Below are 14634 nucleotides of genomic sequence, written 5' to 3'. Positions count from 1 at the left end.
ATTGCATGGGGAAGCTACAGTATAGCTCTTCAGGTAAAATGCTGCACTACAACTCCCAATAGCCCCAGCTGTCTTGGCCAGTAGTAAGGAATGCTGGGAGTTGTGGTCTAGCAATATCTGGAAGGTTGTAGGTACCCATCTCTACTGAATCTAGATACTATACATAATTGTTTTTAAGTTTTGATCCTGCATTGAGTTCGCCATTTCTCCTACCATCACTGTGCATGTCTTGGGAGGTTACGGCCAATTCATATCTTAAAATTTCCCACGCTAAACTGATTTTGTGTTATTTTTTTTGTAAGTTCATTTAAAAATATTTCCTGTCCATAGTATTAGGCACTTTTGAAAAATTAAAAGGCAAGAGAGCTGAAGTACTGTGATGGCTTTCTTTTGCAATATATTACAATCTATGGTTTGTAAATTCCTTCCTCTGGGGTGGTTCGATTTTGTTGCAATCTCTATTCTTTCACTTGCCACCACAGGTTAATGTATTTCTTTTCTTTTCCTTCTTTCTCACTTTGCAACCGGCTTTAGTACTTCAGAAAAAGCCAAGCTGTCTGCCTCTGACATGCTTGGTCTGCAGAGCTGAATCTGCTAGGCAGTATGTGTGAGCAACAAATGTGTGGATCTCTAGCAGAATAGCGTGTGGTGGTGGTGGTGGTGCTGCTGCTGCAAAGCAGGGAGAACACTCTCTCGCTCCAGGCTTGCAGTGACTGAAAGCTGTTACCAGCCTTCAGATGGTATGTGTAGAGGGAGCTGATTGACCCTTGTCTGGGGCCCCGGAGGTTTAAGCTCTCGGTTGCAACAACAACCAACCAAAAAATCCCCCCTTCTGCATGAATGGGACACACCCATTGACGGCACCACCGGCACAAAGACCTCAAGGACCGTGAGAGCCCACAGAGGTGGTGCGCTCTGGAGCGGGGGAGGCGTAGCAGGGATGGGGAGCTTTGGAAATCGCGAATGGCTGCTGCTGCAGCAGCTGCAAAGGCAAGATGACTTAATTCCCTCAATCTGCCCATTGCTTTCTTAGCCCATTTTCATGGCGACTTCGGGTCCTTCCCCCCTCCCCCCTTCCCGCCTTTTAGGCTTCTCTCCTCCACCTCAACAATCCCTCCCTTTCCCGACGTCTAGTGAGAGAGAGTGTAAAGATTAATAATACAGACAGAAAAGATAGTAAGGCCTCCTCGGCGGCTAATTGCAATCACGCCACGTAGGGCATCTGTTTATCACCTGCTTCTGAGTGCCCCTGGAAGCCTCTCTGCTTCATGGTTGAGGGAGACTAACAAATGGCCAAGGAATAGGAATAGGAATATTTTTAACTCTTCTTTTTCTCTTGCTTTCTCTCCACCAGAGCACCGATATTGCCAGGGGCTTTGAAAGAGGATTGGAGCCAGAAAAAATCATCGGAGCCACAGACTCCTGCGGAGATTTAATGTTCCTAATGAAATGGTGAGTGTGCGTCTTTATTTTTAAATTTTTTTAATCAGTCCTGTTGTCTGATGCTGCATTTTTCTCCTTTGTGGAATAACCGGTAAATTAATACCCTTGGGTGAGGTGCCATGGCTGAATGGCTCAGTGGCAGTTTGTTGGCTGGGCTTTGTTCTCCCTGGAGTGGATGCTAAGCTTCTGCTTCACAGATGCAGTCCCCCCCTGAGCTTATGGATTTTGCTTACAGGAAGGCAACCTTACTGTCTCCCTCCTTGTCCTCAGAATGTAGAGAGAGCACAGGAAATCCTTCTGGAAAGGTTTTGACTTGCCTCTTGTTTTTGTTCCTGAGCTTATCTCAGCTGGAAGCCTCTCTGCAGGCAGGCAGGCAGGCAGGCAGAGAGGGGGGGGGGGCTAGGCTGCAGATGCAGCAGCTGCCCCTCCCCCCAGCAGAAGCAGAGACAAAGAACAGAGCCTGGCTTATCAGCCAGACAGAGGTTATAGCACAGCTGCCTTTAAGAAAATAGCCTTTTGCTCCCCAGCCTTCCTCCTCCCCAGCTCCATCAAGGTTCAATCTTAGGAGAGCAGGTCTTCCCCCACAACAAGGCAGTGGAGAAAATAAGCCCTTGTCCTCCTTTCCTGTCTCTAAAGCTGGCTGGGCTGAGAGGGATGGGGCTGCTGCTGCTCACAAGATAGAGTGGGGGCGGGGACCCAGCTGCAGGCCACTCTTTGGGAAAGGAGTGGGGGGAGGGAGAAGAGCAAGGACTAAAGGGCTTGGTAGTTTTCCACCCTCCTGTTTTCTTTGTTATGTGACCACGCACTGGGGTGGGTGGGTGAGTAAATGGAACCAGGTCTCTGAATTATCCTGTAATGGTTACAATCCCTGATTTGGGAACTTCAGTAGCATAGCCTGTATTACAATTGCAGTTTAATAGTGGTTGTATACTTTGAGGCCCTAATTTTCAAATCCCAGATTATGGATCAAAGTAAAACTTAAAATGCTTACTGTTTTTTTATTGTATGTGAATATCTAAGTTTGTCAGTATCAGCTTGTCTGAATTCTGAAGGACAAGAAATGTATTCAGTAAAGCTAATAGCAGAGTAATATTTTAGACAATGTCTTGAATATATAAAGCTCTTTGCTGTATATAAAAATTACAGCAAATACTATAAAGAATTTTGTACATTCCAGTGAGCTAGATTGCTCTTACTGATTTATAAAGGAACTGAATTTTTTAAAAAGTGCCTTGGCCAAGGTTTTGATTTAAACCTAGGGCTTGTAGGCCAGGACCAAATTATCCCTTGGAGTGCATTTGCACTCAGTCCAATAAATTAGCTAGTTCAAAAGAGCCTAATCTCCTAAACAGTGGAATTAATCTGTAATACAGGACATTGTTAGAACAGATTGCAAAGTTCAACTACACTAATTGTAATTACTCTGTGCTGTGCATTAGATTATTTTTTATCTTACCTTTGAAATTGATAGTGCTCTATGCTCATTAGTAACATTTAATAGCTATTTTGGTTCTTTAATTCATATATTGAATTAAGGTTGCAGTCCTGTTACATTTACTCTGGAGAAAGCCCAGTGAAAATCAAATATTTTCTTCTGAGAATTTTATGAGATAACAATTATTTGCAAATTTAATAAGCAGTAACTTCTCTTATAGCTGTAAGAAAAAAGCTGTATTTGTTTTTCAGTTGTGTTGGAATATGAAATATTGTACTTAGTGCTTTTTTTAAAAAAGAAAGCAAACCAACTCAAGGCAACCATGATTGTAAAATCTTGGCTTAAACATATTTATTTGTACTGATTATCACTGAGCATTGTCAGTTTTAGTTATTGATGATGACTGTGAATGCTTTTGCATTGCAGACTATAACTACTAATGTTGGAGAACACATTTAAAAGAAAAGCTATCCTCAGAATTGGTGGGGCTGGCATAGTTATGGGGCATGCTGACAGACAATAGAGTTCTTGTCTCAGAATGTTTGTCATTTGTGTCTCATTAATTAAGTGGGTGGAGATTAATTCTGATGAAATTTTTAGTTGGGTGTATCCATTAGTGACTTAAAGTCTACTGCCTTAAGCAGTACGACTATTCCTTGTCTGGTAGTTAGGTAAGCAGGTAGGTCAGTTGTGGGAACTGAACAACAAAGCTGATAAACCAATTGATGCTTTTTTGTATCCAGGTGCCACTCCGATATGCCCTCCGGTGGCCATATTGGCAGGGGATGGTGGAAGCTGTAGTCCAGGGCAGATGGAGGGGATCTGGTCTGCATTATGAATTTATTTCATGTCTTCAACTTCTGCAGTGACTTTTTCTGAAGCATAAAAATTGGTATAAGTTCCCCCGAAGTTTTTAAACTTGGAACAAATAATAGAAAATGCATTTGGATGGTCATTCAAGAGACACTTTTTGTAGTTTTCTTTTTATTATACACTCAGCTATGCCCATGCAGCACCTTATATTTATTCTTGCTATTGCCTATCCCTGTTCCTTACACTTAAGGCAAGCTTATATTTTACTGATCTATGCAGTTCATTAGCCTATAGGACTTTTTCATCTGTCACATGGTTTTGCATTAAGATTTTAAAACAGAAAATAAGTCTTTAAAATATGTTCTGTGAAGAGTAGGAAAATACACATTTGCAGAAAGACAAAGTCCAAGCTATGCCAAATGTATATATAAAGAGAATGAAATTTAGGAATCCGAGGAACAGCTTGTGGGGGTGCTGCATTGTAAACATTTGGTTTACTTTTCTGTCCCTGAATGCCTTTGTGAGATCTTTTCTGAAACTGGGCAGCCATCCAAATGAGGGTGCTTAATTAACCATACGTCTTTCAACTGATTGATCATAAATAGATAACAATAATTCTGAAGCAAAATTGAATAAAAGGTTCTGAAGATGTGTGCCTCTTTAAGATAATACCTCTGGAAAATGGGCATGCCTCTCAAGAAGAGGCTTGCTGTCTTCAACTCTTATAAGCACTTGCACTAAAAATAGTGTGTCATTAAAACCATCAGCTTAGTTAATCAGGGGCATAATGTTAGTGAACAGATTTTTAAAAAATGATTTTTGATAGATTGATTTAATGTTGGCATCTTATTTGAAAATGCAAAGCTCCTGGAAAAAATTACAGAGGAGACGCCTCCCTATGTTTCTGTTCCCCTTTGAAAGATTTGCTTCCTTTTGCAATTCAGTTATTTCGTAGATGGGGAGAATTGCAGAAAAAATGCATCTATCCAGTTTATCAATTACAGCAGCAGAGGGAGCAATGAGATTTCTTTTTGAATGTTAATAGCAATTACAACACCTGTAAACTTTCTGTAGTATTAGGCTCAGCAGTTTCAGAAGATTGGATCCCACGGGAGATGCCAGCAGGGTCCTCCACTTACCAGCTAGCAGTCAGAAGTAGCTGGGACAAAAGAAACTGCTGGCAGTATCGCTCCTTAAACCAATCGTTCAGGAATAGCAGCTGCTGATTCAAGCAGTAGCATATTCACACTGAAACATACAAACAGTATTGCATATGATATGCAATAAATGTACACTAAAAATACATAAAATCAGTGGATGTCAAAAACTTTGCAATACCTGCCTCCCGTTCATAATCCCAAGTTAATTGGCCATTCAGATATACACTCCTGTTTCCTCTGATTGTGCTGTTTTGTCGTTTTCCATTATAAAATACGTGCCTAAAATCTTTATTTTTATTTTTATAGTACAACCTGTTGGATGGAATATTTTTGCTTAATCAGCTAGTGATCTGTCCTTCTCTTGTTGCTTCTGTTTCTCTCTTCAGGAAAGACACGGATGAGGCTGATCTGGTTCTAGCAAAAGAAGCCAATGTGAAGTGCCCTCAAATTGTGATAGCATTTTATGAAGAGAGACTGACCTGGCATGCATACCCAGAAGATGCTGAAAACAAAGAGCGGGAAGCAGTGAAAAGCTAAAGTGGCTGGGTTCTCTGTCCGTCCATAATTGTACATATCCATCCTCCCTTCCCCTCTGCCCAAATGCATCCATGGAAATGTGCTTATTACTGTGCTCGACAGGAGAAACGTTGATATTGGTTGGTTTAGTCATGACAAATGGTGTGAGTCACATTCGGTTTCCCTCCAAGAGATTGACATGCAGTGTGTGTTCTTCTGTCACCTCATCTCATAATTAATAACGGTCCTTGTTTTTAAAATTCCCTCAGAGTCTCCAGGCCATTTTTCCTGCCTGGCTGTTTGGTTCTGTATCTCCTACTTCATCATGTTGTATGTAGAGAATTGTTAACTATCATTGTTACTGATTTAAAAGTGGCAGGAGCTCCCTGAATTCAGGACAGACCCAACTGACCTAACACAGTCTTTGGATTCGTAGATCACCCAAATAACAGTCAGGCCAGATCGTGGGGGGTGGGGAGAGGGCTTTTTCTAGTTTATTTCAGAATTGCTAACACGTTGCTTGAATTGCATTCAAAGATGCTAGGTAGCCGTTTTTACCCTAATTTTCTAACTGCAGGTCAGAACAGGTACCTTTTGGAGAACAAATAGAAGTTAATTAGTTGGCAAGGATAGCATCCCTCTTTTCAACCTGTCCTTTTATACAAAGAGATGTAGTCCTATTCCTTTCATTCCTTCCCATGTCTCTTACCTTTCATTATCAGTGGTGCTGTTTGCATGACATGTTTAACTAGGTCATGGGGGTATCTACTTAATCATGTTGTATGTACTCCAAAACTGAGTTAATTGGCCTATAAATGCCCCTGGCAACAACTCCCCTCCTCCTCTTTGTGCAGACTGCTTACTAGAGAATTAACTCCCTCTTTGAACAACTGTGATCAAAATGTAATCCTAGAGAAGCCCCATTAAAAATGGGGCTTCTGTGGGCATTCCATTTTTATAATCCTTTTGATTTTTCCTTCATTGCACTTGAGGGGTGTGTGCATACTTGTGTGAAAAAGGAGCAGATACAGTTGGGGTGTGTAACTCCATGAATCTGCAGTGACACCAACCTCAGTTGTATTGTGGCAACTCTATTTTAAATTTACCTTCCCAGGGGGCAGAGGGGACAGTAGGAAGTAAGGAGGTAGTGCCTCCTGGGAGGACTGAGCACATTGTCGCTGAATGACTGTCTGTGTCATCTGGGATCCTGTGCCCCGAGTGTGCCAATGTGAATTAACTGGCTTAAAGAGAACTGGGTCATTCATGTTGCACAAATAGGCCTGCGTGTTATGTAGGTAAGTAGCTCAGCCAAACATAGTGTCATACTTGGAATCTTCCTGTTAGTTTTTTTTTCTTTTTTAAAAAGGCCCAAAATTGTGGTTCCAAAATTCTAATTTGATTTGTTTCTGAGCTCATCGTTGTTTCATTACAGACTTCTTCACCATATCTCTGTGCTTTTTCATTCTAGTATGTCAATCTGTTATTTCCAGAAGAAGCATTTACTTCAGGTATATTTAAAAACTACCAGCTGAACATAGTTTGCTGATAGGCCTCTGGCTACATATCTAGAACAGCTCAGAAAATGCAAACGTCCCAAGCATTTTTATTCTATATGGTTGACAGTTAAAATACATACCACTTATCTATTAGCAATGTAACAATAAAATAATACCATGTTACAAAATAAGGACAAATTCAGTCATCCTTCATCACTGGCTATGCTGGCTAGGGTTGATGGGAATTTGAGTTCAAGAACATCTGGAGGGTCACACATTGCCTGTCCCTAGTTTAGAATGGTGACCATTGCAAATGCTATTTCAGTGGTGGCTTTCCTTCTTGTTCTTCAGTTGCAGGACAGGGTAACAGAAAGCAAGTAGTAGAATTCCCCTTGGTAGATCCCTTTCTCATGAGAAAGCCCATGCATGTTTTATTTCACATGGAATGCCTGCACTGTGGCATAGTCAGGATTTCATTTCATCATCTTGTTCCACCACTGAAGACTCGTTTTGCTGCATCAGCTTTGAAAAGTGCCAGTTTAAAACTATCCAAATTTCTGCATACCTCACAAGAAAAGGATCATCCATGCTAGTAAAATTTTATAGGCACTTGGATCATTACTGAAATGGTGCAGGCTACTTATATTTATTTCAGAGTCTGGGATTTAACCTCTTTCACCTCTGATCCCTTAGCAATGCTGATACTGTTTTTTTATAGTGGGAGAGATGTTCCCACCAGTGCTTGATCAGAAAATCCTGCCACTACTTTTTTCATAACTGCATTGTTGAATTTCTTTCCTTTTCTTTAGCAGGCAGATGAAATGGGTTGCCATCCCTCCATTTATGTATTCTATACCCTGCTGATCTATCAGGTATTGCAACTGGGCATGGTTTGAAGTAGCATGACCGTGAATTGCATTTGTGGCACAACTAGTGATTCATATGTTGTTAGGCCTCCTTTTATCTTGCTAAACGCCCAGCACCAGAGTAATTTGGTGGCATTTTTGTTTTGGTGGATTACCTTTGATTCAATTGTTAGGTATAATTATGTCAACCATATAGAGATAAAAAACCATTTATGAAACATGCGTATCTTAGATTGGATCATGATATCATTCCTTGTATGTAGTTTAAGAACCTACTTTGCAACCAGTCCATCTTTCAGCGGTTTTAAGGCAAGTTTGCCTTTATGATATGCAGCCTCCATGGTTTTGCCCAGCAAATTCTGCTGGGACCGAATAGATTTTCACTGTTTGCTTCCTTAATGGGGATGACACTTTAAGAATTTACTTTGAAGGGGATTCTGTTGAATGAAATGCACTGATGCAAAAGAACATAAATTAGTAAATATGTGATGTTTTTCTTCTAGAGTCCTTATTTGGCACAAACAGTCATTCAGATACTATTATAGACTGGACTTTAGCTTTGCACTTCTGATTCCACTTCTGATTCCACTTGAAAGCTATCATATATAGACAGAAGCATAGCTGCCTGCATTTGGTCAATGGCCAGCTATTGCTCTTGAATCCCAGTGAACTTTTTTTTTTAACTCTCAATTGCATTAGTTCTTCAGCGTGAGGGTGTTTTCATTCATACCTCCCTTAACCACATGAGTTGGAAGAGGATAATAGTTGCAAAACAGGATTTGGGAAGCTATATGGATTTAACATTGTTTGCATGTGATTTGTATCACTTATACACTGAATAAATAATTACTTGAGGGTTTTTTGAGTCAAGAAGAGCCTCAGGTTTTGCTGTTTGCATGTGACTATCTCAAAGGAGAAAAAAATCCCTTTCACCCATTATACTTCTTCACAGAAAGCTAGTTTTCCTGCCCCACTCCCTTGTAATCCTCTAGTTATGACTGCTGGAGAGGTCAAGTTATTGTGCATCATATGGCTACTGTCAAGGATAAAAATGGTAGAGACAACAATTTGCTAATAGCCATCTGTTTGAAATGAAGCAGCGCATAAAGACCCCTGGGTGCTCCACGTCTTCCTTTTAGGAAGACTATTCTGAATTTAAGCTGACCCCTTCAAAAGCAGAAAGAACAGAGAAAAATAAATACAATATCCTGTTCACTACCTAGTTTGTGAACCACCTCCCTACCTAAAATTGCCAACTCCAGGGGAAACCAATCCTAGAGGTTTTCTCCACCCCACATAAATGTGTTTATATGACACAAACATTGACCAGAACCCACCCTCCAACAAGGACAAGGCCAGGACAAAAGACAAATATAAACTGAATAACTGATGATCAAAATTTAATTGCCTGTAAAACAAGGCACCCATTTATAAAACTAAATGATTTCTGCATAATACAAACCCAGCATTCTTATGCAAACACAAGGCTACATACATTCAGGAGAGCCCATTTCCTTCCAGCAAAACCACAAAAAGAAAAGCAGAGCAGCAATGGGGTGAAGGGAAGGGGAGTTACACTGGGAAGAGATGGAAAGAAAGTGGTAAACCATACTGGGTGGGGATGGAAGAATGAGGAAAGGAAGACCATTTGCCTCCATAAATGGACAAGTATCTGCAAGGAGTCAGAAGAGAGGGACACACCACCACCACTTCTGTCTTGCTGAGAGAGGACTCTAGAAAAATACATGTGAAGTTCAGGGATAAAGGAGGCATTATTTTTAGAGCCCCCTCAGACAGAAGTGGTGAGTTACAATAATTAAGTTCCCTTTAAATAACATCTGCCTCTATTCTGCAAATGTAAGGCAACAGACCACACTCCAGCTGTCACACTTTTGGCTAAATACAGTATTTGCCCTTGATGTCCTGTTAGGCTTCTTAGCTCAGGTGGGAACAGTGGCTCCTTTAGCTTCTGAGGGGGGAAAAAATGGGGTCCTCAGCTATCAGCTACTTAGTAGGAGGGATGAGGAAAACATGGTGTTAGAGCCAGAAAAAAATATCAGACACCTGAAAAGGCAACTCAGAGTCAGCAAGAGTGAAACATACTTGCCTCGGAGCCTTAACTCCCCTTCAGAGACTACACCCTTAGTTGTGGTTTCTTTTTCTTCCCCTCAAGCACCGGCCAGTGCACACCTGTGATTTACAGACCACATAGCAAAACTCAGCCCTCACCGAGGTGATATAAGGCCAATCCTCATTATTGTTACATTGGCATGATGATGGCAGGATGATTCCAGATGCTCTAAGTCACTCCTGAGGATTTCACCTATGCCTCAGCTTTTAATCTCTCCATTGTCTGGAATTTGTGAAAGTGGGCAAAGCAATAGGAGTGTTGAGTCTGGAGCAAGGCAAGTGCTCTGGATGATCTGTAGTTTGCCATTGGAAACATTATTTTCAGCGCTGCATCCCCGCAGAGTCAGCTCTAAGATGGAGAAAGTCTCCGTTACCATCAGCTTTCCAATCCATACCTTTCTAGCAGCTGGCATTGCCTCACACAGCTAAGTGCATTGGGCAAGCCCGAATCAAGTTGAATTGCAGGCTAAATAAGAGACATTTCACAAATAGCATTGAGGAACTAACCCTGATGGTCTTTAGGTATTAAAGTCCTGCTATCCCATTGATTTCTCGCTTGTTTATTTTCAGATGGATAGGAGAGGAAGCTTAAAAGAGCCTTGAAGTGCCCCTCTCTTTCTTACTCCTGTATGTACATATACCAGCCTAAAAGCTATTTTCTTCACGAGCAGCTGCTAATAGTTCTTATATAGAGTTAATAAGGAAGACTTCTCTGATTGCAAGCACTTGTGTGTCAGGCTAAAAAGAAAGACATTTTAGGAAGTTAACTGCTGCTGATAATGCCGTTGCCCAAGGGTATATGTTGGTTAAAACTGCCCTCAGTAAAAACCATTGGCAGTTTTCTTCCTCTGCAAGTATTGTGCTACAATTTTGAGATGGACTTGTGCACGTGTGTTTTAAATATCTACTCTTGTACAACCTCGTGAATGCATGCATGTGACTGACACGTTGCCATGTGGGGAGAATAATTAGAATAACTAGAATACAAGCTTAGCTTTCTTCCACCCCCACTCCCACAATTTAAAATTTTATTTTGGATGCACCCTTAATATAAAGTAGCACACAGGACCCTTCACAATTTGGCAAATTGAATGAAAGTCTGAAGGTTCTTAGAGCTCTTTGTCAAACTTAAATGAACCAAAAATGGGGCAACTGGACACTTGAAGGATTGCAGAAATGTAAGTACAGTAACAGCTGTTAGTAAGTTCCACAATATGACCTATGGTGTGATGTGGTGTAACCCTGTTCAAAGGCTCTTTTTTTAAGGCAAGAGTTCTTTTTTTAAACCAACAAATGATGCCCAGATTGGGTTTTTTTTAAAAAGAAATAAAGTTTCTGCCCTTTAGCTGAAGATCCTGTAGGTTTGTCTTTCCCAGTGTAGCAGAACTAGCCAGCTGATTCTAAATTTCCAGGATTTCTAAGCCATTCATGCTGCATTTAGGTGGCTTCTAAACTGATCCCACCTCCTCACTTTTTGGCTCCTGGTCTAAATGTTTCAATGGCAAAAAGAAAAAGCATTTTGGTGTCAGCTTTCTTGCGTCGTCTTATATTTGGAGGTTGTGGGGATGGGGTGTATGTGTGTGATGGGTTGGGAGGTTTGAATTTCACTAGAGGTCTGTTATTGTGTGTGTCTGTTTAAATATTTGCGCATTTTAAACTGAATACTACTACTCTCTGAATTCATCAGAAATTAAGTTTATGGTAAGACTTCAAACCTGCGGGTGCCGTTTTCTGATGCAACCCTTTCTTAAGAGGCTATCAAAAATGAATTGTTATCCTCAGTCACCTAAGCATGGATTAAAATACAAAGAGAATTAATTTTGTGTTAATTAAACTCATTAATTTTTGATTAACACTTTAATTTTTACCCAGGTGGCATCTTCTTGGCTGTATGGGCTCTAATGACTCCTGTCTCCTCCCACCAGTGGGAGGAGGAAGAGGAGAGAAATCAGCCAGCCAGCACAATTTGAATTATCTCAGATCCTCTATACCACTGCTGCCTTTTCTTTGTTACATATGACACACTACCTGTCATTTTTTCCAGAATTATAGTTTATGCAATTTGGTATTTAGCCATATGACAAAATTGGTTCTGTTGTGGCCCATGTTTTGGTTGGGTTTCTTTTCTTTCTTCTCTTAACCATTTTGGGTACAACTTTGGTCTTAGATTAGTATTTCCAAGGGACAAAGGGCATAATTCACTGGGAACCTCTTATGTGCAAGTTCTCTAATCATAAATTTGAACTGCACAAGAGAGATCTGAGATAATACCTCCCTTCACTGCTTCAAAAGCAAACACCCAGATTTCTTTCCTTCTGAGAAATGAAAAAAGCTGGCTGAAGGAACTGATCTGCTTTTGGCTGAGCTTTCTGCCTGCCTGGTTCCAACCGTATCTCTGGCAGATAAGGCTGCATGAATTGTTCACTGGAAGTTGCAGCTTTTCCTTGCGACAAACAGTTTGCAAGATTCATGGACACCTATTTGGATCCAGGTGAAAACACAAGCCCAGTCACGCGCATAGAATGTGAGACAGGGCCTTGGAAGTTTAATGCCACTGGTGTGGGTTGCAGAAGTGAAATATATCCAGGTTCCCTGTGATCAGTATTAGACTCCTGATGAAAAAGAGAAAGATGATGTGTCAACTCTTCCCCTCCCAGCCCCAGCAATATGCTGCCCTCCACAACAGATTGTTGAACTTTTGGCTAACAGTGTGTCTGTGCATGTGTGTAGACCTCTTTTGGGGTAACATTTTAGCCAAGCCTTTTGATTCTAAGCTAATGTAGGTTATGCCGATTTTTAAAGTGTGAAAATAATTTTTAAAATGAGCTATTTGTTGTACGACTTGACATGTTACAAACAAACCTCTCTCCTCTGCCCTGTATTCCTCATCTCCACTCTTTCATATTTCTTGTATCGGTTCTAATAAATGGTTACTTTTCAGTACAGGCTATGGTCTTTTATTCACTTTTCCCTTTTTTAAACCCTTCAATATTGTCTGAATATGATAATACTTTCTTGCTGTTTAGATCTGGAAGGTAGTCTTGACCTAGAGAACTTGACCAGCTGATAAAGCATAGCAGTGGAGTTAGCAAAATTTAGTTTCTTCTCTACCAGATGTGTGGCTGTGCAACCACCATAGTATAGGTGCCAGTGATCTTTAGCTTTTCTGGAACCAAACCTTAGTTTTAATTCCATTGTTCATTATTTTTTAATCCTCCCTTCCCTTCCCTTCCTTTTGTGATTGCCTGTCTCAACCAAGTATTTGGTACTCCAGATATTCTGGGCCATCTACCGCCACTGTGGTCTTGGTCATGCTGGCTGGGAATAATTCATAGATTTGCAGGTCAATACATCTGGAGGACAATAGCTGAGGGCTGCAGGCCCGTGGAAGCAGTTTTCTGAGTGGACCGCTCACCTACCATTTTAGGTTTTGTGCAGATTCATCCTTTTTTGATCGTTGGGTAGCAGCGACATCAACATATAACCTACCAACGAACAGATCTTGAAACACCAGTCTGTTTATGTCTGGCCAAGAGTCAGGGAAAATTCTGAGCTTTGCTTTCCTTTCTTGCACCAACTTCTCAGGTTCAAATGCTCTCCTTCCCTCTGCAGCAGTCCCTGTGAGCACAGCATCCAGTGGTGGAACAGGTTGCAACATTTTATACTGCAGGAAAAAAAAATAAACTGATGAAAAACCAGAGAATACTCTCAAACCAAAGTAGCAGCTTTGGTACCCTTGTAGTTAACATCATACATGTGGACTTTGGACATTAAGAATCAAGATTCCTTCTCTGTGTAGTCTGGTCTATTTCTGAATGGAATGGGATGGATAGGACGTTAGGGATTCTCTTCTGGGAAGAAGACACTGCATGTATTTCCCCCTGTAGAGGGATGGAAGAGAAAGCGCTGCTTGCTTATGTGTAAAAAACAAGAGAAAGGTGAGGTAGGATACTAAAGATTAACTTTGGACATAACTTGTATCACAAAGAATATTCCAAACGACTTCCATGCTGATGATACGTAAAGATAATCTTGACTCTCACAAAAGGGAGTTCTGCCTGGTAGGGGCCATTACTGTGAAGGATTTGTCCCTATTTTACTTACTTTAAAGGAGATCTAAGGAATTAGGCTTCTGGTATAGGCATCCCTTCTTATAACTCCTCCACTATATAAGTCAAAACCAGCCCTTTGAATTGGGCCTGGAAATGGAACTGACACCAAATCATTGCTATATATTCTTGCTATCTAGAATTACAGCAGCCAAGTTATTGCATTTGGCACCAGTGGAATTCCAGATTTTCAAAGATTATTCTGCTCCAAAATCCTTATATTGGTCCACCAGGAATACAGTGACTGCTGGGCTTCCCAATGGGATAGAATGGGTAAGAAATATGACACTCAGATGACAGCTGCCCTGGCCCCCATATTAAAAAAATGCCAAATCCTTTCAAGGTTTTAGTGGCTTCCTATAAGATTGTGGAAAAATTCAATCTCAAAAATCTTCCTGGCAATCTCATGAAAATTTTGTGATTTGTGGGGGGAGTGCCCAAAGTTAGGAAAGTTAGCCAGAGGGGTCATTAAATCTCATTGTATGAAGTGTGCCCTCCCACAAATAGTTATCTTCCCAACATGACAATTTGGTTTCAAAAAAAGGATTCTCATGGTGCCAGTTTGTTTTTTGAAGACTAGGTAGATGGTGGATGATTGCATTTGAGCATATATATGTATAAAAAGTCTGGGATATTACATATACACACATCTCAAATTTCCCCGGA

At 40.8% G+C, this 14634-nt stretch overlaps 1 protein-coding gene across 2 annotated transcripts in view; it reads left to right on the top strand.

The window, feature by feature from the left end:
* The window catches only part of CBX5 (chromobox 5), a 44197-nt gene extending 37999 nt beyond the window's left edge, over nucleotides 1-6198 (top strand). For both annotated transcript variants that reach the window (XM_063293853.1, XM_063293852.1), the window contains exons 4-5: nucleotides 1355-1452; nucleotides 5238-6198. In XM_063293853.1, coding sequence (XP_063149923.1) covers nucleotides 1355-1452; nucleotides 5238-5388 — 249 coding nt within the window. In that variant the 3' untranslated portion in view covers nucleotides 5389-6198. The remainder of the gene's footprint in view (nucleotides 1-1354; nucleotides 1453-5237) is intronic.
* Nucleotides 6199-14634: the final 8436 nt, after the last annotated feature.

This window comes from Candoia aspera, chromosome 2 (genome assembly GCF_035149785.1).
Source record: "Candoia aspera isolate rCanAsp1 chromosome 2, rCanAsp1.hap2, whole genome shotgun sequence".
NCBI classification, from domain to species: domain Eukaryota; kingdom Metazoa; phylum Chordata; class Lepidosauria; order Squamata; family Boidae; genus Candoia; species Candoia aspera.
The sequence above is the reverse complement of the archived record's forward strand: the minus strand, read 5'-3'. Positions and strand labels throughout refer to the sequence as shown.